This window comes from Neophocaena asiaeorientalis, unplaced genomic scaffold (genome assembly GCF_003031525.2).
Source record: "Neophocaena asiaeorientalis asiaeorientalis breed wild unplaced genomic scaffold, Neophocaena_asiaeorientalis_V1.1 scaffold46, whole genome shotgun sequence".
In the NCBI taxonomy this organism is placed as follows: Eukaryota; Metazoa; Chordata; class Mammalia; order Artiodactyla; family Phocoenidae; genus Neophocaena; species Neophocaena asiaeorientalis.
This window is the reverse complement of record NW_020175393.1, coordinates 3808772-3827304: the sequence shown is the minus strand read 5'-3', so window position 1 is coordinate 3827304 and position 18533 is coordinate 3808772. Positions and strand designations below refer to the sequence as shown.

The window sequence follows — 18533 nt, the reverse complement described above, 5'->3', positions numbered from 1 at the left end:
GATTCCATTCATATGAAGTTCAAGAACAGGCAACATGGATCTATGGTCACAGAATCCTGGATAGTAGTTACCCTTGGGGGATGGGGGGAGTAGATATTGACTAGGATGGAACATGAGGAACTTTCTGGGGCACCAGAAATGTTCCGTATTTTGATCTGGGTGGTGGTTTCATGGATGGTTACAAATGTAAAAATTCACAGAGATTCAAGGTTGTGTATCTTAATTACTGTATGTAAAGTTGTATCAAAAACAACAAAATTTGTTTCTTGGTCTAAAGTTCTGTTGCTCTGGCCCCCTGACGGGCCTACTCAGCAGCTGGTTTTGCACTCAAAAGAGTGTTGTGTCCACCTTGGAATGACCTTTCATGCCAGGTGCTGGTGCTGTACCAGAGGGCAGAGAGCAAGAACTTCTCAAGCTGAAGAAGAATGTATATGGCCTTTTAGGGGCCATCTCACTCACAGGCGTTTGAACATGGGGTGGAATTTGGTCCAAGACTTATTTCCATGGAAATGTACCCCCAACAGCAAAAGTTCTTAGGATGGAGAACTATAGCTCTTATTCAATTTCAACTGTTAGAGTCTACCAATATCTTAGCAAAATGACGGGAACAAGCAAACAATAACAGGCAATGGTTGGCACAGGCCAGTTCATGATACTTAGCAAGTGAGGAAAAGTTAAACTTGGGCAGAAGAGCTGTTGGGCCTTGTGTTCCAGTCATGCTGAGAACTTCTGCAGTGACTGCAGACAGCTATCAGCTGATTTCCCAGCAACCCAGTACAAGAAACTAAAATACATGCATGCTCTACCTAGAAAAAATGAGACAGTAAGGAATTACATTAAAATGGTGGAAATGGTTATTTCTAAGTGGTTAAAATAGTCTTACTTTCTCCTTTGCACTTAAAAAATTTTCTTTTCCCAAATTAGATAGCAAATAACAAATTTTATATTCTTTTGTGACCAGCTCAGATAAAATCCTTCGGCAGTCTTCTGGACTGTGAAGCTGGGGTGGGTGGGGAGGCCCTCCTCTGGACCCCTATGCATCCTGCACTCTTGCCCACCAGGAACCATCAACATTTCATCCCCCCAACTATCTTTACGGCCACAAAAGAGGCCAATACAAAGCAGAAAGAAAGAGGAAGGAACTCAGACACTGCTTCAGAAATGAGGGGAGTTAGACTGAAACCCTCCACTTCCAACCAGCCTTACAGGTGCCAAGCAAAGGACACACAGTGTTCTTTGAAATAACAACACAACAACCCTTCTGAAGTTTGGGGACAATTAGCTTTTTCTACTCCATGTAGCCTGTGAGTCCTAGCCCTCTTAAGAATATTAAAATTGTAGAGAATACTAACATATATGTAATTATATTGCAATATATATAATATAGCATGCAAAATATAAGTAAATACATCTTTATCTTTTTCTTTCCACCCTTTAAGGGAAAGGACAAGCAGAAGGGAACCCCCAAGTGCCAAGGTCAAGTCAGAGTTCCCCTCCAGCTCTGGCTCAGACACACACCTCCCTGGCCCCTCTCCTCCACCACACAGTCAGGCAGAAACTTCTTCCCCATCTTTTGAAGAAACTATTTTCCTCCTTCAAAGACCTCCCTCCTTTCTTCCTGGTAAAGGCCAGACTGTCTGCAGTTGGCAGGACCAGATATTCACACTCCTTGCCCTACAGATACCGTGGAGAGCCTGCAGAGCCAGGGGCAGACAAGGCTCCCATACTCAATCTCCCTTCAGCACCTGTCCCAGAGCCTAGCAGTCCTACCATTCACCCCCTCTTCTCTCAAAGCTCACAGCCTGGCCAGGTCAGAAGAGTCTATCTGAAAAGCAAATTCACACTCAAGTGTTAATAGCAACTATTACATTAATGAAAGTGGCCAAGCTGACCAGGGTTTTGGCAAATGCTTTTAATGATATTTTTTAACTTGCTAGGAAAGTGAGATTTTCTTTTCCTGGTCAGAGTGCCTCCACATGCTCCAGTATCATATTTCAGACTTGAGGCCATGAATTTTAATAACAGCAGTGATAAAATTAATTAAGGAAACGTCTGCTCACTTCTAGGGCTCTGAATATGTGGGTATGGAGAGAGTAGAAAGTGCTAGGTTCTGGATTCTGATCCAGCACTGCCTCTTCCTGCTCTGTGATGCTGAGCACACCTGACCTGCCACTCTGTGTGAAATGAATTGGTGGGGGGGTGGGTTGGTGGCTAGATGATCCTTAGGGTTTGACATTGTGTCAGGCCCTCCCTGAGGACCAGATATCTCTGAAGGCGCTGTCTCCATCCTCTGTCCCCCAGCCCCATCCTCTAAACATAAGGGGCTTTCCTCAGCACTGCCCTTGCCCCTCCCTCCCCTTGGCCATTCTCCTAACTACACTGATGGGCTTCAGTGGCTCCACATTTCTGTCATCTGCTCCTACCTTCCTCTGGAACTCCAGGTCCAGTTCCATCTGCTTGCTGGGGGGTTTTCTCAGATGTCCTGTAGGCAACATAAACTCATCAGGAACTAAACTCTTCCTCCATCCTCACCCGCAAACCCACTGCTGGTCCCTCCAGCCACACAGTGACCCTGCCATAACACTCCTTTTCGACTCTGATGTCTAATTAGTTGCCAAGCTGCAATCAAGTTTCTTCCCTATTCAAATCCTTCAATAGATGCTGCCACCTACCATGTACTAATGCCTCACCCTGGCTTTGGGGTCCTCTATTAAATCAGTCTGAGAGAGGCTCAGAGAGGCCCAGTACCATGCTTGAGGTCACACAGCAAGTGAGTGACAGGGCTGTTAATCCCAACACACTGCCTCACTCCCTAAATTGTTTCCAGTCAAAGGGGATGGCAGTTGGTCACTGGAGTTGGAATACACACCATACCTCCCAGAGGCTGCCCTTTGTTTAAGCTGCTTCATCTATTTACAATGACTTCTTTTTATCCTTCTCTACTAAAATCCTACTCATCTGGTCATTTTTCCTTTATTTGCAAAATGTTCTACAGGGTGAGCTTGTAATTTCGCTCTAAATTGCTTTTGTAATTCAAAATATAAATTCATATATAGGTATTTTTAACCCCACTTGAATTAATTGCTTCATTCTTCTGGAAGCTTTTTCAGAGTTGTCTGCAATGTGTCTTATAAATCAGGTTGTTAGCTTTGCGGGATTAGGAGTGTGTAGCTTTGCATAACACATAATATAAGGACTATCAGTACATTAGAGAGACTTTGTTAATGTTATACCAGATTGACAGCCTTTACACTTCAGTGACTTCAATAAGGATTTCAAAGGCCCTGGGGAGCAGGCGATCAGGAGACTCCTGTGTCCTCCAGCCACACACTGAAATACATAACTCCCAGCTAAGCACAGGAGCCAGGCAGAACCAGAGAGAATGGGTCAAGGAAAAGCTATCCTAGGCCCAACAAACAGTTTGTCTCAGGGAATACTCCTGCTTCTGCTCAAGATATCCCTTTCCAGAAATGTTGGAGCCAGAGCCACAGAGAGGGGAGGGAGGTACAGAACAGGCCAGCATAGCCTTGAAATGCTATGGAGCCCACAAAAAAAGCCTTGGCCAGATCGTCGTCCCTCAATTCTGCCACCATTTCTTGGCTGGCTGACCTTGGCCAAGTTTTTTAATCTTGCTGGTCTGTTTCCACATCTGCAAAATGAAGACCAGGTAAGTTAAAGGCTCGCTTCCAGCTCTAAAAGGAGTCAGGCTCATTTTCTGACTCTCTGTGTGTCCCGGCTCCCTCCCTCTCTATAGAATGGGGATGGCAATAATGTCAAATGAGGTGGCAGCAGCCTAGACACTCCAATTCTGCAAGCTTGGTGAACAGGTGCCCGAGATGTCCAAAGGGCCACTTCTCCCACTGAACAAGGAGCAGATGCTCCTAAAGGAATGGGGCTACAGAGCAGCCAAGGCGTGGGAAGTAGGCTGGACCTTCCACACCTCCCAAAAGGCAGTGCTGTTGGGGAGGAAAACGTCAGAAATCATTCTTGCACCCCTCCCAGGGGTCCAAGAGACAGACGGGCAGGCAGACAGAGAGACAGAGCCCTGTCCAGCTGGGAGTCTGCAACAGCTAGACAACCCCATTCTTAATAGGCCCTGGTGTCTTGAAGAGGGGGAGGGCTGCAGAGATTAGGAGGAGAAGGGCAGGCCCCACTGACGACATCAAACACACACAGCAACTGCTGCCCATTAGAACATTTATTTCTCAGAGAGAAAATAAGTTTAAGACAGTCATATTACAGTAGGTAAAATTAACTTTTGTATTCTTTACAAGCATAGATTTTTCTCTGTTTATTACCTCTCTTATACCATCTGTTATAAACAATTCTAGAAAGCAAATAAAGTCACTTTCTACAATAAATAGAGCATCGTGTGCTTCACAGCAGACGCGACTGAGACACATAGGCCCCATGCCACAGCAGGATCTGAGCCGTTTCCCGTTCTAAAAGAGCAGTTTTAAAAATGAGACTCAGAGAGAGACTGAAAGATTCAAAGAGACTGAAAAAAAAAAAAAAGGGAGAAAGAGACTGAGAAAGTATTGGGGGGAAGAGACAGACACAGAAAGAGAGAGAGAGAAAGCCCCGAGATCTTACAACACAGGTTGAGACGAAGGTCACATAGTCCACAGCCGACCGACTACCTGGGGAGGGGGGACACATTGGCTCCTTTAAATAAACCACACTGTGTGCATTTAAAATACTCAGCCACACAATGGAGGACTCCAGTAATGGAAACTATAGGCCTGAATAATTTAGAACAGTATTTTACAATTATATACACTATGTCCTTCCCTAGCCATAGGCTGTATTGTAGTTTCATTATTGTACAAAATCCAAAACCCCATCCTTTATGTTATAGAGAGTTTTGTTGGTTCCCTTTTAAACTCTGGCTCATGTCCCAAACGTATAAGAAGTCGTGGCGGTTGGTTGGTTGTATTTTTAAAAAGTGTGTAAAAATGGCAGTGATCTCCCCAGTGACTTTGTTTTGTCCAAAACTCCCCTATGAAAAATTTAAAACAATTAAAAAGAACGTCAGGTTAAAAATCAACATGGCAATCAGTGGCCTGCAACCTGGCCCTGCAACTTTGGTGCTTAAGAGGTGAAAAGGAACATCCAGAGAACAGACATCGAAGCCTCTGAAAGTTGTGTTGGTTTGTCAGTCAGCATTCTCGTTTCACAGTTTTTTTTCCCTTCTGTTTTTGAGAAGGTAAAGGTGGAGAGGGGGTTGAAGGAAAAGAGGGAAAGGGACAGGGGGTTTGAAATAAAAGACTGTGTTCCCTGGAGTTCAGAGCAGCAGAGGCTAGGCAGGGCAGAGCGCAGGACAGGAAGATGCTGGACTGCAGGCCCCACGCCATCCCTAGTGGTAGAGAGAGAGGCGAGAGGCTGCAGGTGCAGAAAAGGAAAAGCCCACGAGGAGACGCTAGGAGGAGTGAAAGGGCAGACCCAGCCAAAGGGCACAGCTTCACCCAACAACCCTCGGAATCCACGTGGACAGATGGACACTGGCACAAGCAGCCTGGTCTGCTGACAGGAGCCCGTCCAGCCTGAGCCCACCTCTCTGCAAGACAGAAGAGGGCTGGAGGGACCCTGCCTCAATCTAAGCAGGCAAGTTCTCACAGGCTGGCCTCAGCTGTTTGTCTGTAGCACATGTAAGGGGGTGGGGAGGTGTGCTGGTGAAGGGGTCACCCAAGTGGTAGGCTAGCAGCTGGCCTCAAAGGGAATGAGCCATAAAAAGAAAAAGATCAGTTTGGTGATGGTTTCTGTCAGTTTGGCACAAGAGGAAGTCGGGAAAGGAACAAGGGAAAAAGAGAGACTGGGCAGAGGTACAGAAGATGGGACAGGGAAGAGGTATGAGGACGGGTGATAGAGAGAGAGGGTGAGCTCTGTGAGATTCCCCGTGGGACCCTAGTGTATCCACAGCACCTCTGGGGTCAGTGTCAGAGCCTCACTCACCCTGAGGTGTAGTTAGTTGGGAATGGGTTGGAGGGGCCAGGCACACCCTTAAGAAAGCCCAAGACCTCTTGCTTTCTGGGGCCAGGTCTATCTCCTCGGCTGGGCCCAAGCCTCACAGCTGTTTCTATTTCTAACTGGTTCTTCAGTGGACAAGCCCCTGAGGGAGCTCAGGTGGGAGTTTTTGGCACACAGCAGGCCCACCAGGGGAACCATGCAGTTTAGTCCAAACTGGGGCCTTGTCCTTGGGGAGGATACAGCCCAGTCCCTGGCCTGCCATGGAAGGGGCAAGCTGCCAGCCGTACGTCTGGCTGGGGCAGGAAGAGGCTTCTCTATGCCCCACAGGACGGAGGCAGGGCAGGCAGATGCAGGCCAGGCCCTGCCCTTACAGGTAGCTGGAGGTGACAAAGGAGTGGGGTCCCCGCACTCGGCTCAGGTGGATCATCGCACGGTCGTAGGCCACCTGCACTGACTTGCGGATGCTGGTCTTGCGGCCTTCCAGCATCTTGAGCTTGTCCACAGTGTCTTCCACACCCAGGGGCAGGACTTTGTCCCTCGGAAGCCACTGCCTAAAATACAAGCACAGTAAGAAGGCTGGACCATGGTGGGTCCCAAAGGAGGCTCTTCTGGACCCACTTGCCCAGGACCAGCAAAGCTGGGGGAGGGGACAGGGCAGAGGGAGGCAGACTGGGATGCCACAGGCAGGAAGCCACCAAGTGACTTATTTTGCAGCTGGGCCCAGGACACTCACTCAGCTTAGATGGTTGCCAGAGGGAAGCCCGTGTGCCCCCAGGGAGACTAGCTGAGTCATCTGGAGGGCTCTGAGCCTCACCCTGCCTTGTGGAGTCAGGGAGCTACAGCTAGGAAGTGGAGCTGATGTCAGGAATCGATGAAATGATCTCTGGTGGGGCCTGCACCTGGTGTTTTTTAAAAGGTCCCTGAGTGAATATAACATGTGGCTAAGAGCCCAGCCTTTGGAGCCAGATCTTGGTTTGTATCCCAGTTCTGGCTATGGATTCTTGGCTTTCTGAGCCTCAGCTTCCTCATCTGTAAAATGGATTGGGAGGGGATTAATGAAGATTTAAATGAGGACCAAATGAAATCATGCATGTAAAGCAATTTGCATAAAGAAATGGAGTAAATGCTCAATAAATGATAGCTATTAGCTAGTCCTACCTCCTCACTCTACAGAAGCAGAGGTGAAAGAATCCTCCTGCTGGTGTTTGTAAGCCATGAGCAGACAAGCCCCTTGCGGTGGATCCTGCACTGCCCAGAACTCTCCGCCCAGGACTGAGACATGCTTCCCTGCAGCCGCTGGGAGTGTTGGCAGATTACAGTCTCTCAAGTGAGTCCTGCTCCAGGAATCAACCCCCATCAATATCACCCCCCTCCCTAGGGGCAGCCAGCATTCAATGACTGGTTGACATGGGGGTACAAAGGCACAGCCCCAATCCCTGACATCTCTAATGAGCCACCCAGCTCCAGAGCTCCAAACAGGATGAGCTGAGGCCTCTGCAACAAGTGCACTGCAGTTCAACTTTTTCCTCTGCCCAGTGCTGCGCCCCCTCACCCTCACAGCTCTTCCCAATGACTCCTAATACAAATCTCCATCTCAGAGTGCTTCACAAGGAATCTGATCTGCAATACCCCTCAGTTACTATTAACACCATTAATCAGTGTTGTTAGTAACACCAGGTTACTGTTAACATGGCAAATGCAGACCAGCTGCTGGCAGGTAACCCTGCACTTTCACCTGGGTGGAGGCAGGGTGGCCGAGTCCACAGCCCCTTTGTGTACCTCTCCGGCACGTCAGCATTAGAACAGCCACCTGGTTGGGCCCCTTGGCCTGCATCCTGGTGCACCCTCCCAGCAGCAGCACCCACTCACCAGGTGCGTTTATTGTCAAAGAAGAGGACAAGGAAGAGCTTCTCTCCAGCCTCGGCCTGTTTCTGCTCTCCCAGCTTCAGCACATCCAGTGGGGGGACGGGGATGGGGACGCCATTGTGCAGAAGGCCCTCCCGGGGCATCTTGGGATCGATGATCTGGAAGCAGGAAAGGAGACAGCATTCAGCGGGGGGTGGATGGGGTGACCAGTGCACCCTGCTGTAGGACTAACCACTGAACCACCGTACACCAAAGCTATGCAGGGGATTGGCTCGGCCCACAACGCAGTGATGGAGGGGCTGACCCCTTCCAATGACCCTCAGTACCCCAAACAGAAATTCTGACTCTGTTTCCCCAGGTATTGTCCTAATCCTTTGGCCCTTTCCAATCAGACCTTCTGACAAGGGAGCTTGCTCCATCAACTGTCAGGCCCCAGAGCTGAAAGAGAAGTACTGGGAAGCCAGGGTGGAAGCCCTCTGACGTCCAGGCCAGATAGACAAACACCTTCCTCCCAATGTCCCTTAGGGGAGAGGAATGGAGGCCATTTTTTTCCCCTGCCAATTTCCCTTTAGAACCTGTGCAATTCATTTCAAAATCTCAGGGGCTTCCTAGACACCATGGCTGTGAAGAAAGTCCTGAATCGGCCAGAGGGCCCATCCCTTTGGTTCTACCTAAACAGATCTCCTGGTTACCCACCACCTTCCTGTCTGACTATAATCCTTCCTGGTGCATAGACCAGATACAATTTTAGCACCTCCACGGTAAAATCAGAGAGAAGGCAAAAGACTGAGTGTGGAGGGTTGCTGAAGAGGGGAGAATGATGTGGTCGGAAACAAGGGCCACTGGAAGAATGAGTCCTTGAGGCTGCAGGCTCCACAAGGGCAAGGGCTCAGCAAAATGCCTGGTGGCATCAACATAACAATAATTCTCCAGCTCTGTGGAGCACTGACAAAGTTACCAAAGCTCCTAATTATTCACACATCATCTTATTTCATCCTCTTGCTGATGCTGAGAAGTCTGCTGACAAGTACTAGCTGACAGAGGAGAACGCCAAGCACAGAAGGATGTAGCTGGCTGGGACTAAAACCAGGCGCCTGGACAAGGCTTGGGCCTCTGCTGCCCACTGCCTCCTACACAGCCCCTGCTTCCAGAGCAGCTGGCTGATAATCTCTGTGCACCAAGGCCAGGGAGACTTGGAAACTTACAGAGGAGGCAGCTTTCTCCAGAGATGGAGCAATCTTAATTCCTATACCCTGTCCCAGGGGGTCTCTTATAATAATAAATTGCTCTATTTACTTCTGGGTGTTTGCCAGCTTCCCTACATCCTTCTCAAGATAAGCAGCTAAAAGCAGGTCCTCTAGTTAAGAGTTTACTCTAAGGAAGAACCACCACTACCCTGCCCCCAGCTGTGTGATTTGGTAAAAACTCTAACTCCCAGCCTGTCTGTCCCTCCTGGGACTGAAGCTGAGGGTCCTAATGAGAACCACCAGACAAGCCCTCCTGAACTTCCTCGATTATCAACAGTGGGGATAGTGCCTGGCTTGGAAAGTGGGGCAGACTGTGAAAAGTGTCCCCCCAAGGGCAGAAGCAAGATGGGCAAGTCTGCCTCTTAAGGGGAGCTCGCCTCCCTTTTTAAAGAAGACAGAGGCAAATGTATCCCCAAATAATAAATAATGGTCCATTCACTCAAATGTCATGCACATGTAAAACAACATGGAAATAAAGTCTGCAATAACATTTAACACATTACATAACAAATGTGTACACACACCATTGTTACGGCTATAATATATAAACGATAAATAGAAGCAACAATACAAAATGCTTATAGATGATGTCATAATGCTGCGATTTGTGTTGATTTTCTCTTTTTCCAAAGCTTCTGCAATGTAGATACATAATTTTTACAGAAAAACAAAAAACATTTTTTTAAAGAACAAGAGCCTCAGAAATTTAAAAACCGTATAGTCACTATATGTGCAAGTACATATTTAAGTATACAGAGGAAAATGACTGGGAGAGCATAAACCAAAATAAAAACACAGGTTGTATTCAGGTGGTAGGTTTTTTCAGGTGGTGGCTGAATTTCTTTATCACAAAAGAAAATGTATGATTAAGAAGATAATTAAAAAGGAAAAAAAGAGGGGCTTCCTTGGTGGCGCAGTGGTTAAGAATCCGCCTGCCAATGCAGGGGACACGGGTTCGATCCCTGGTCCGGGAAGATTCCACATGCTGTGGAGCAACTAAGCCCATGCGCCACAACTACTGAGCCTGTGCTCTAGAGCCCGCAAGCCACAACTACTGAGCCCACATGCCACAACTACTGAAGTCCATGCGGCTAGAGCCCATGCTCCACAACAAGAGAAGCCACGACAATGAGAAGCTCGCACACCCCAACGAAGAGTAGGCCCTGCTCACCGAAACTAGAGAAAGCCCGTGCAGAGCAACGAAGACCCAACCCAGCCAAAAAATAAATAAATAAATTTATAAAAAAAAAAGAGACTAGTTTTAGACTGGCTTTCTTTGTATTGTGAGATTAAAAAAAACAAAACTAAACCTGCACAGTCTTAATCAATTCTTCAGCAACTAAGCTGGGGGTCTCACTGACAGCTGGGCATGGAGCCTGTGAAGGCAGCCACAGGTCCAACCTCCTCAGCGCTGGATCACAATGTGGATCTCCCACCTGCCACTGCTAAGCAGGGGGTGAAGCTGGTAGCATGGGTTCCAATATGACTCCAGCAAGTCATATAACCTCTTGGAGCTACAGTTTCCTCACCTGTCCAAAAAGGATCAGAGTTCCTGCACTCTTCACCTTAAGAGGCTGCTGTCTATGAAAAGAGCCATAGACAAAAATGAGCTGGGAGAGGCTCAGAGCTCTGTGTGCACGCATAGGCTGGCAGGGCGGTTCTCAACACCCACTATAGATCATCTGGGGAGTGTTAAAAAAAATAGTCATAAAAAAAAGAAACAAAAATATTCATGCCTTGGTCTGGCTTTAGAGAGTCTAATACAGTTGTTCTGAGATGGGGCCTCAGGATCTACATTGTTTAAAAAATTCCCCCAGATGATTGTGACATGCCCCAAAGGTTAGAATCAGTATTTTCAGGGCCAGATGGATATTACCTCCCTAATATAGAAAGAGCCCTAAGACATAACAATCAGGGTGGTAAAAATTAGAATTTTTAGCTACTGCCACGATGGAAAAAATGGAAATTTTAGCTACCGTTGGTGGGAGTATAAACCAGAACTAATGTTCTAAGGGGCAACTTGGCAATTTGCATCAGAATTTTACATAGATGCCCCAAGAAGGCATTCCTAAGACTTCTTCACTGTGAAGAAATAACCATGGATATGCACAAATGTTAAGCTACAATGATGCTTACTGCTGGCTGTTTATCATAGTGAAAAATTCAAAATGATCTAAATGACCAACTAGGGAATGGTTAAAATAAGGTACACGCATACGACTGCAGATGATGCAGTAATGAAAGTGCTGCTGATGAAGAATGTTTAATGGCATAAGACATGCATGCTCATGGTGTACTGTTAAGTGAAGGGGAGGTTAAACAGAGCACAGTCTCATATTTATGCACATTTATGCATTAAACAGAAAAAAAAAGGGCTGAGGATATACATCAAGAGGTAATCTCTGAATAGATGGCACTGTGGGTGATTTTGAACTCAGTGGCTCAGAACACAGGCTTTGACATCACACACTTTGAGCCCTGGGCTCAAATTCCAACCCTGCCACTTAATAGCTAGATGACCATGGTAGCAAATAGATCTTCAGTTTTTTCCCCTATAAAACGAGAATAACCATACCTTCCTCAGCATTTCAAGAACTTAGCATGACAGACATTTAGTAAAACACCTAAGCATTATTAACAGCTTTTACAATTTTCTACAATGAGCACATTTTACTTTTATGAATAGTAGATAATTTTTTTTATTTAGCAAATAAATATATGCTATTAAATCACTAAGAGCCCTAGCTTCTGTCAGCATACTTTAACCTATTTTAAGAGCCCTAAGCAGGGAGTCTAGCTGGTGTGACCCACCCAGGCTGGGATAAAACCTCCCTCCCTTCTGCAGCTAAAGGTACCCTGACTCCCAATCACACTCTCCTGGCTTGATCCAATCAGATAAGCCCCCAAGGCAAGGCAGGGGCCAGACCACCCCTGGGAGGGAGGAGGATCAGGCAGACTCACCAAGGCGGGGTAGGAGGGATAACCTCGGCACTTGGCCCACACCAGCTCCAGGGGCTCCAGGTCTCCACGGTCTTCAAAGGGCATCAGGAGGCTTCTGCCTGGGGGTGGGGGAGGGGAGGAGACAGTGCCCAAGGGGGCATGGAATGGTGCCCAGGAGGCCTGCCCGGGGCCTCCATTTGACTGGGACAGCCCAGGAATGAGTCAGAAACATCCCCTCCACCCTTCCTCTTCCCTACCCTCTCCTAAGTTCTTAAGACTAGATCAGGAGACAGCAAACTTGTTCTTTAAAAGGCCAAATAGTAAGTATTTTAGGTTTTGCAGTCTCCATTGCAACTACTCAACTCTACTATTGTAGCATGAAAGCAGCCACAGACGATTGGTAAATGAACAAGCACTGCTATATTCCCATAAAACTTTATTTCTGGACACTGAAATCTGAATTTTGTGTAATTTTCACGTGTTACAAAATGTCATTCTTCACTTGATTTTCAATCATTTGAAAATGTAAAAAACATTCTTAGCTCGTGGGCCCTACAAAAACAGGCAACAGGTTACAGTTTGCTGACCTCTGAACTAGAACCCTAGGTTGATGTTCCTTGGAAAAATATAACTGCTTCATCACCAGGACAGCAGGAAGAAGGACTATAATGCATCTTGGCAAAGCCACAAACTGCTCTCTGGGCCTTCCTGACTGGTGGGCCTCATGATGGAGGCTTCATGGAAGAAGATGCCTGGGATGGATATCCCAGTAAAACTATTTGCTGAATGAGTTCTTTTCTGACAGGGCCATACCTGGCTATCCAGGACACCTGGCTGCACAGCACTCAGCAGAGCCAAGCAGGTCTGCAGACTCTTTTCTTGCCAGTTTTGTCAGAACCTTACACAGGGTGTCCTGCCTGGGGCAGGCACCACATCTCTTCGGTTTACTTTGTTCTGCACCTAATGCATTAGCACACATGGATGGGTACTTCACAAATGTCTCTGAATACACAGAGGAACCTCCCTTCCCCTCCCCAGTCTATAAGCTGGCAACAGGGAGGTGACCACACTCAACTAAGGAAAAGATCCAAATTCCACAGAGTAGAAATCATGTTCCTAAGGAAACATTACCATCTACATATATAATTTTTTATAAAGTATATTCCTGATAATGAGGTCTTGTTTTCTGTCTATTAAATCAATAGCAATAACAACAAAAAGACAAAATCCATTACTGAAGAGGCAGGCTGTGGGGAAACTGGTGCAATCATATACTGCTGAGGAAATTGCAGACCAGTCTAATCCTTTCAGAATATAATTTGGCAGTAAGTCTCAAGAGCCATTAAAAAAAAAGTATGAACAATCTACTCCAGTAAATTCCTTCCCTGGGAATTTGTTCTTAGAAAAATAACTTTTAAAATGAATAAGAGGCTTTTGAACAAAAATATGGGTTCACTACCTTATGTATAATGTTAAAATTTGGTTAGAACCAAATTCTAACAATGAAACAAGTAAATTATAATGCACTGATTGGAAGATAACATTGAAAAAAGCAGAATATGAAAGAGCATGTGTTTTGGATTAGCATTTTGTGAAAAACGTGCCTGAAATAAATAGAAGGCAACATAGAGAAATGAAGACAATTGTGTTAAGGTGATGGAACAGTGGAAGGTCAGTTTCCTTTTTAAATTTCCTTTGGCATCATTTTAATAATTACGTGGTTTTAAAAATAAGAATAAAATGTCACCACCAGAAGCACAAAGTACGTGCCAATCCGCTCCCAGTTCTGCACTAGATGCTGTACAAATTAACCTAGACATAAGCCCTGCCTTCTGGGCACTGACAGTCAGACAGTAATGAAACATGCAGGCATGCATTCATCAACACACATATGAAAAAGAAACTGATGCTAAGGGAAAATAAAGCAGTTGGGAAAAGGAAAGAGGGGAAGAGAAGCCCTGAAGGCTGAATGTTAGATGGAAGCTTCAAAGACAGGGCATCCAGAGTGCACACCCCCCATAGGAGGGCTGGACAGAGATGTGCTCAGAGAACAGCCAGCCCTGCACCTGTTCCACCTAAGCACCACCCAGTCCTCTCCTTTGGCTCTGCCCTGTCCTTTATTCCTTCAGTCAGAAGAGATAAGATCCATGTGTTTTACTGTTTGGACCTGCTGGAGTAGAATGTCTCCATTTTACCCCAGTAGGGAGTAGAAGCATTGGATCACATGAAATTACAGGGTTATGTGTGAAATTCAGTGACACAGGATATCATATTACTCCTGTGAGGGCAGACTAGAAATATCTATCAAAATTACAAATGCATACTTCCTCCAATACAGCAATAGAGTATATCTATAGATATACTCCCCAGGGATACAAAATGATCTTTGTACAAGGTTGCCCACTGCAACATTGACTATGACAATTAAACAAAAACATTTAAACATCCATCTGCAGAGGGCCAGCTAAGTAAATGATAGCACACCTATGTAATGGGATATTAGGCAGCCAATAAAAAGCACAAAAGAATCTCCAAGATATATTATTAACTGAAAAAAGGCATGGTTTAGAGGAATGTGCATGTTAGGCTTCTCTGCTCACTCTTTTAAATATACACACAAGTTTTTGGTTTGTGTACATATGGATTACATCTGGAAAGACATACAAAAAACCGCTAACAATGGCTATTCTAGGGAGGGGAGAACTGGCTTTTCATTATGCACCCTTTTGTACGTTTCTGATTTTTGTTACCACGGTATGTGTTACTTATTCAAAATAAGATGAATTAAAAAAAAAGTAAAAGGAGTATGAATGACCTGGGAGGAAGGGCCATTTCCCTGACCAGTGCCTCCAGGTTCGGAGGAGCTCAGGGTCTGGCTGCAGCCCGCAGAACTGGTTCTCTGGAAGGCCTGGTCCCCCAAGATGCACCTGTACAGCAGCACTCCTCACCTGAGCCGTTGTAGTCAGAGTCTCCGTTCACACCTTCCAGGAAGGGCACTCGAGACAGGGCTGGCTTCCCTCGGCTGCGTTTGGGGGGTGTCAGACCACTGCATATAGAGCAGGGAGAAAGAGAGGAGCGAAATGAACAATTTCAATGAGTAACACATCCACTCCTGCTCTCCCATCTCTGCTAGGAGCAGAGCTGCAAAAACCCTTCAAGGAGAATGGTTCCTCACCTTCCCCTAAAAACTCATATTAACCCGTGATATACTTCTGACCAGAATGTTCCCACGAGGCTTAAGGAAACATTTCATCCATGTGGAAGGACTGAACTTGGAAAGAGAGGCCTGCTCCCCTGCCCAGGGACACTGGATTTCATCCAGAGGGAAGGTCACCCAGGCACTTGTCAATCCTTCCAGAGTCTAAGCAGCCTGGCCATGAGGAGGGCCTGTCTCACATCTGCCCAGAAGTCTGAACTCTCTGGTTCACATTGCTTCTCTAGAAACCAATTTATTTTTGAGGTACAAAAATCTGCCTCTTTCCCAAATTTTCTATAATGGACATGCCTTACTTCCGTAATTAGAAAAGACTTTTTAAATTGGAAAAACAATCCGCTTCTCACTTCTACTTTATGTGTGTGACGTTTTTCTTAGACAGAGATGGATTTTTTTAAACTACCAAGCAGACCGGTTTTTTTAAAATATGGCTACTGCAAAGAGATAAAAAATATATAGTAGACAAAGACTAGAAGGTAATAGGCAAAAATGAGAACAGTAATACAAGAATAATGGTATAACTGGAACCCACCCAGGCATCAGTATTTTTAAGTTGCTCCCAATGCAATTCTAATGTACAATCACAGTTAGAAGCCTCTGAGCAAGAATGATGTGGCTATGGTTTTTTCCCATTCAAACTTTAAAAAATATTACTGCTATATAATTATTTCAACAAAAAAAATTGCTTAAAAGACAAGTCAACAACCTGCAGTAGAGCAAAAATGCTTAAGAAACCCCTAATGGGATACGAAGAGGCCAGGGTTAAGACTGGTTGGAGAGTAGGGTACTCCTGCGTTACTGAATCATAACTGACTTTATCATGGTCTTTTACAGAAAACCTGGCACAATGAGAACCTGATGAATCATAATCCTTCAGTTAGTAGTAGGTTGGGAGCTTTCTTCCTGCTAGTCAAAATTAGGACCTGTTGGGGAAAAAACAACACCCAGTTCACATTCAGAATTCAGTTCCCATGCACCCTACAAAAATCTGTCACTGGACTTAAAGAATCTGAGTCCTTATAAAAATGTAAGGTACTGGTAGTTCTATTAGGAAAGCCTCTCCAAGTTCACATCATGGATCTGGGGAGACATCTCCAAACACAACATAGGAGGGCACAACCAAGCAGTTAAGAGAGAAACTCTGGAGCCAGACTACCTGGGTTCAGAACCTCACTCTGTGCTACTCATTCATTCTGTGACCCTGAGCAAGTTAACCTCTCTGAGGCTTGTGTTCCCCATGTGTTGCTGTGAGGATTTAATGGATTAATACACAGCAAGCACTCAGTACAGAACACACCAAGTATTCAATAAATAGCAGTTATACAGTAAATATTATTATATAAACGGTAGTAAATTTTAATGTCTCACTTGAATATTATAAACTACCAATGTTATACTATCAGATGATGAGCTCTGAGAAGGTTGAGCTCAATGAGACAGGATGCAACACCAAAACTAGGTCCATATGTTCCTGTTTCATAGAAAAACGCACAAGTGACTCGATCATGGCCTGCATTTCAGCCCTCTCTCTAAGTTACCCAGGTCTAAGCAGACAGCCCAATCTATAATTATTTTGCTTACTGGCTTAACATTTATCTCTCCCTTCTAGATGATAAGCTCCTTGAGAACAGACACCTTATCAGGGCTTAGAACAGTACCTGGCTCACGGTAAGTGCTTAATTAATAATTGAATGAGTGACCCAAAGAAGAGGGTGCAGCTCCAAACTGCTCAGAAAATCATTAGAAAAGATAAACCCAGGGACAGGATGGGACAGGGATGGGATTAGTGACCAGAAATTCTTTCAAGGTTCTTTATTCTGCGATTATATGATTCTAGTCTAATTAATAAGATCTTCCTTTATGTACTTACCCCCACAATGTAGGAAAAAAGAAAAGAAAGAAAAAGAAAAAAATCCCTGTAGTTGAAGGCCTGAATCTCCTGTTGTAAACCGCAAAATTCTACTGAGAACCACTGAGCTAAAGAGGAAACGCCTTCCAAGGGCATTGTTCCCACACTGAGCAGGGCCCCAGAGAAACTGGTGGCTTTGGCATGTTCTGCAGAAAGGTAAGCAGTCTGAACGGGCAGGCTAACAAGAGCCTGGCCTGGCTTGCTCCTTGCAGCTCACAGCTGGGAAGAGTACCCTTTGTGGAGGGAGGGGCCGAACACACCTTCTACCTTTAGTCAAGGACTAAGAGGGGACAGTTTGATAACCCCACTCCCACCCCACCCCAGTGAACTGGGTTTCCAGGCACCTTATCTTTGAAGGGAGTCAGGAACTCCAACCCAGACCGGGCTAGAAGCATCCTGTATGATTTTGAAATCTCTGCCTCTTCTCTATGCCTGGTAACTGTGTTTTCCCATCCACTCCTCCTATATCTCTAGAGCTGTAACATGGAGGAAGACAGCTAGGACATTTCTGAGGCTTGGTGGGGAAGAAAATCTCTAAGGAGCCACTGAAAGCTGGGCCCTGCTACAGCACGGGAGCAGTCCAGGCCCAAGGGGGCATCTGGGGGCCTCCAAGAGCCCAGCACCAGTGTAGAGTGAGAACCCAATAGAACCTACACCCAGCCTGCCTTTGAAGCACTTCAAACACAGACACATAGTATTTTGGTGCTGCCCTGGGACCTCTCCTCCCCTGCTCTGAACCTAGAATCCATCCAGTAGCCATGTGGAGGGACCATGAGGTCAGCCTTCAGGACAAGTCATTCTTCTTCTGTGGCACTGAAGGTCTCCCATTTCCAAGAGTCCCACACTCCCTGGTGTCTTGCAGAGCATACAACACAGAGCAGAGAGATTCAATAAACTCTTAGTCATGGAAGAAAGTTGAAGGTTCTGGCCTCGGAAATCCTCCCTTCAGGTGAAAGAATGGGAAAAGAAACCCATCCCTTCCCAGCTCAAAGATGGTAGAAGAGCTGGGGCCTTTGTCAGACTAAAAGGCAATTCCAAATTTCCTATCTGTCCATTTCTTATTCCTACACCACTGCTATGATGCCCCGAAAGGCAAAGGGTGAAACCATGTCTATAACTGGGTTATCTAAATGGGCCAGGGGGTGGGTGGGGATTGGCTCAAATGTTAACTTCACTGGGCAATACAGAGGGTCTCCCCACCCTCTGGAGCCAAATTCAGATCTACAAACCCTATAAAGCATCAGCACTACTCCTCCCCCCTAGTCAGATCAGGCCTGACAGTCAAGGGTCACAACGTTTCCTAGGAGCTACCAGAGTCACAGATGAGAGGCTTCAGGAAATAACAGGGGTGCGGGAAGAAAAAAACTGAGATAAGCAGGAGGAGGTTGAA

At 45.9% G+C, this 18533-nt stretch overlaps 1 protein-coding gene across 3 annotated transcripts in view; it reads right to left on the bottom strand.

The window, feature by feature from the left end:
* BRPF3 (bromodomain and PHD finger containing 3) overlaps positions 1–18533 on the bottom strand; it is a 98581-nt gene that overhangs the window by 63085 nt on the left and 16963 nt on the right. The window contains exons 9-13 of one of the 3 annotated variants that reach the window (XM_024765944.1): positions 14969–15066; positions 12042–12139; positions 7837–7991; positions 2424–2482; positions 613–806 (exon numbers count right to left, since the gene is read on the bottom strand). In XM_024765944.1, coding sequence (XP_024621712.1) covers positions 715–806; positions 2424–2482; positions 7837–7991; positions 12042–12139; positions 14969–15066 — 502 coding nt within the window. In that variant the 3' untranslated portion in view covers positions 613–714. Of the gene's footprint in view, positions 1–612; positions 807–2423; positions 2483–4182; positions 6519–7836; positions 7992–12041; positions 12140–14968; positions 15067–18533 lie in introns of those variants that run through there. The other 2 variants (XM_024765942.1, XM_024765943.1) reach the window with 2 other exon arrangements.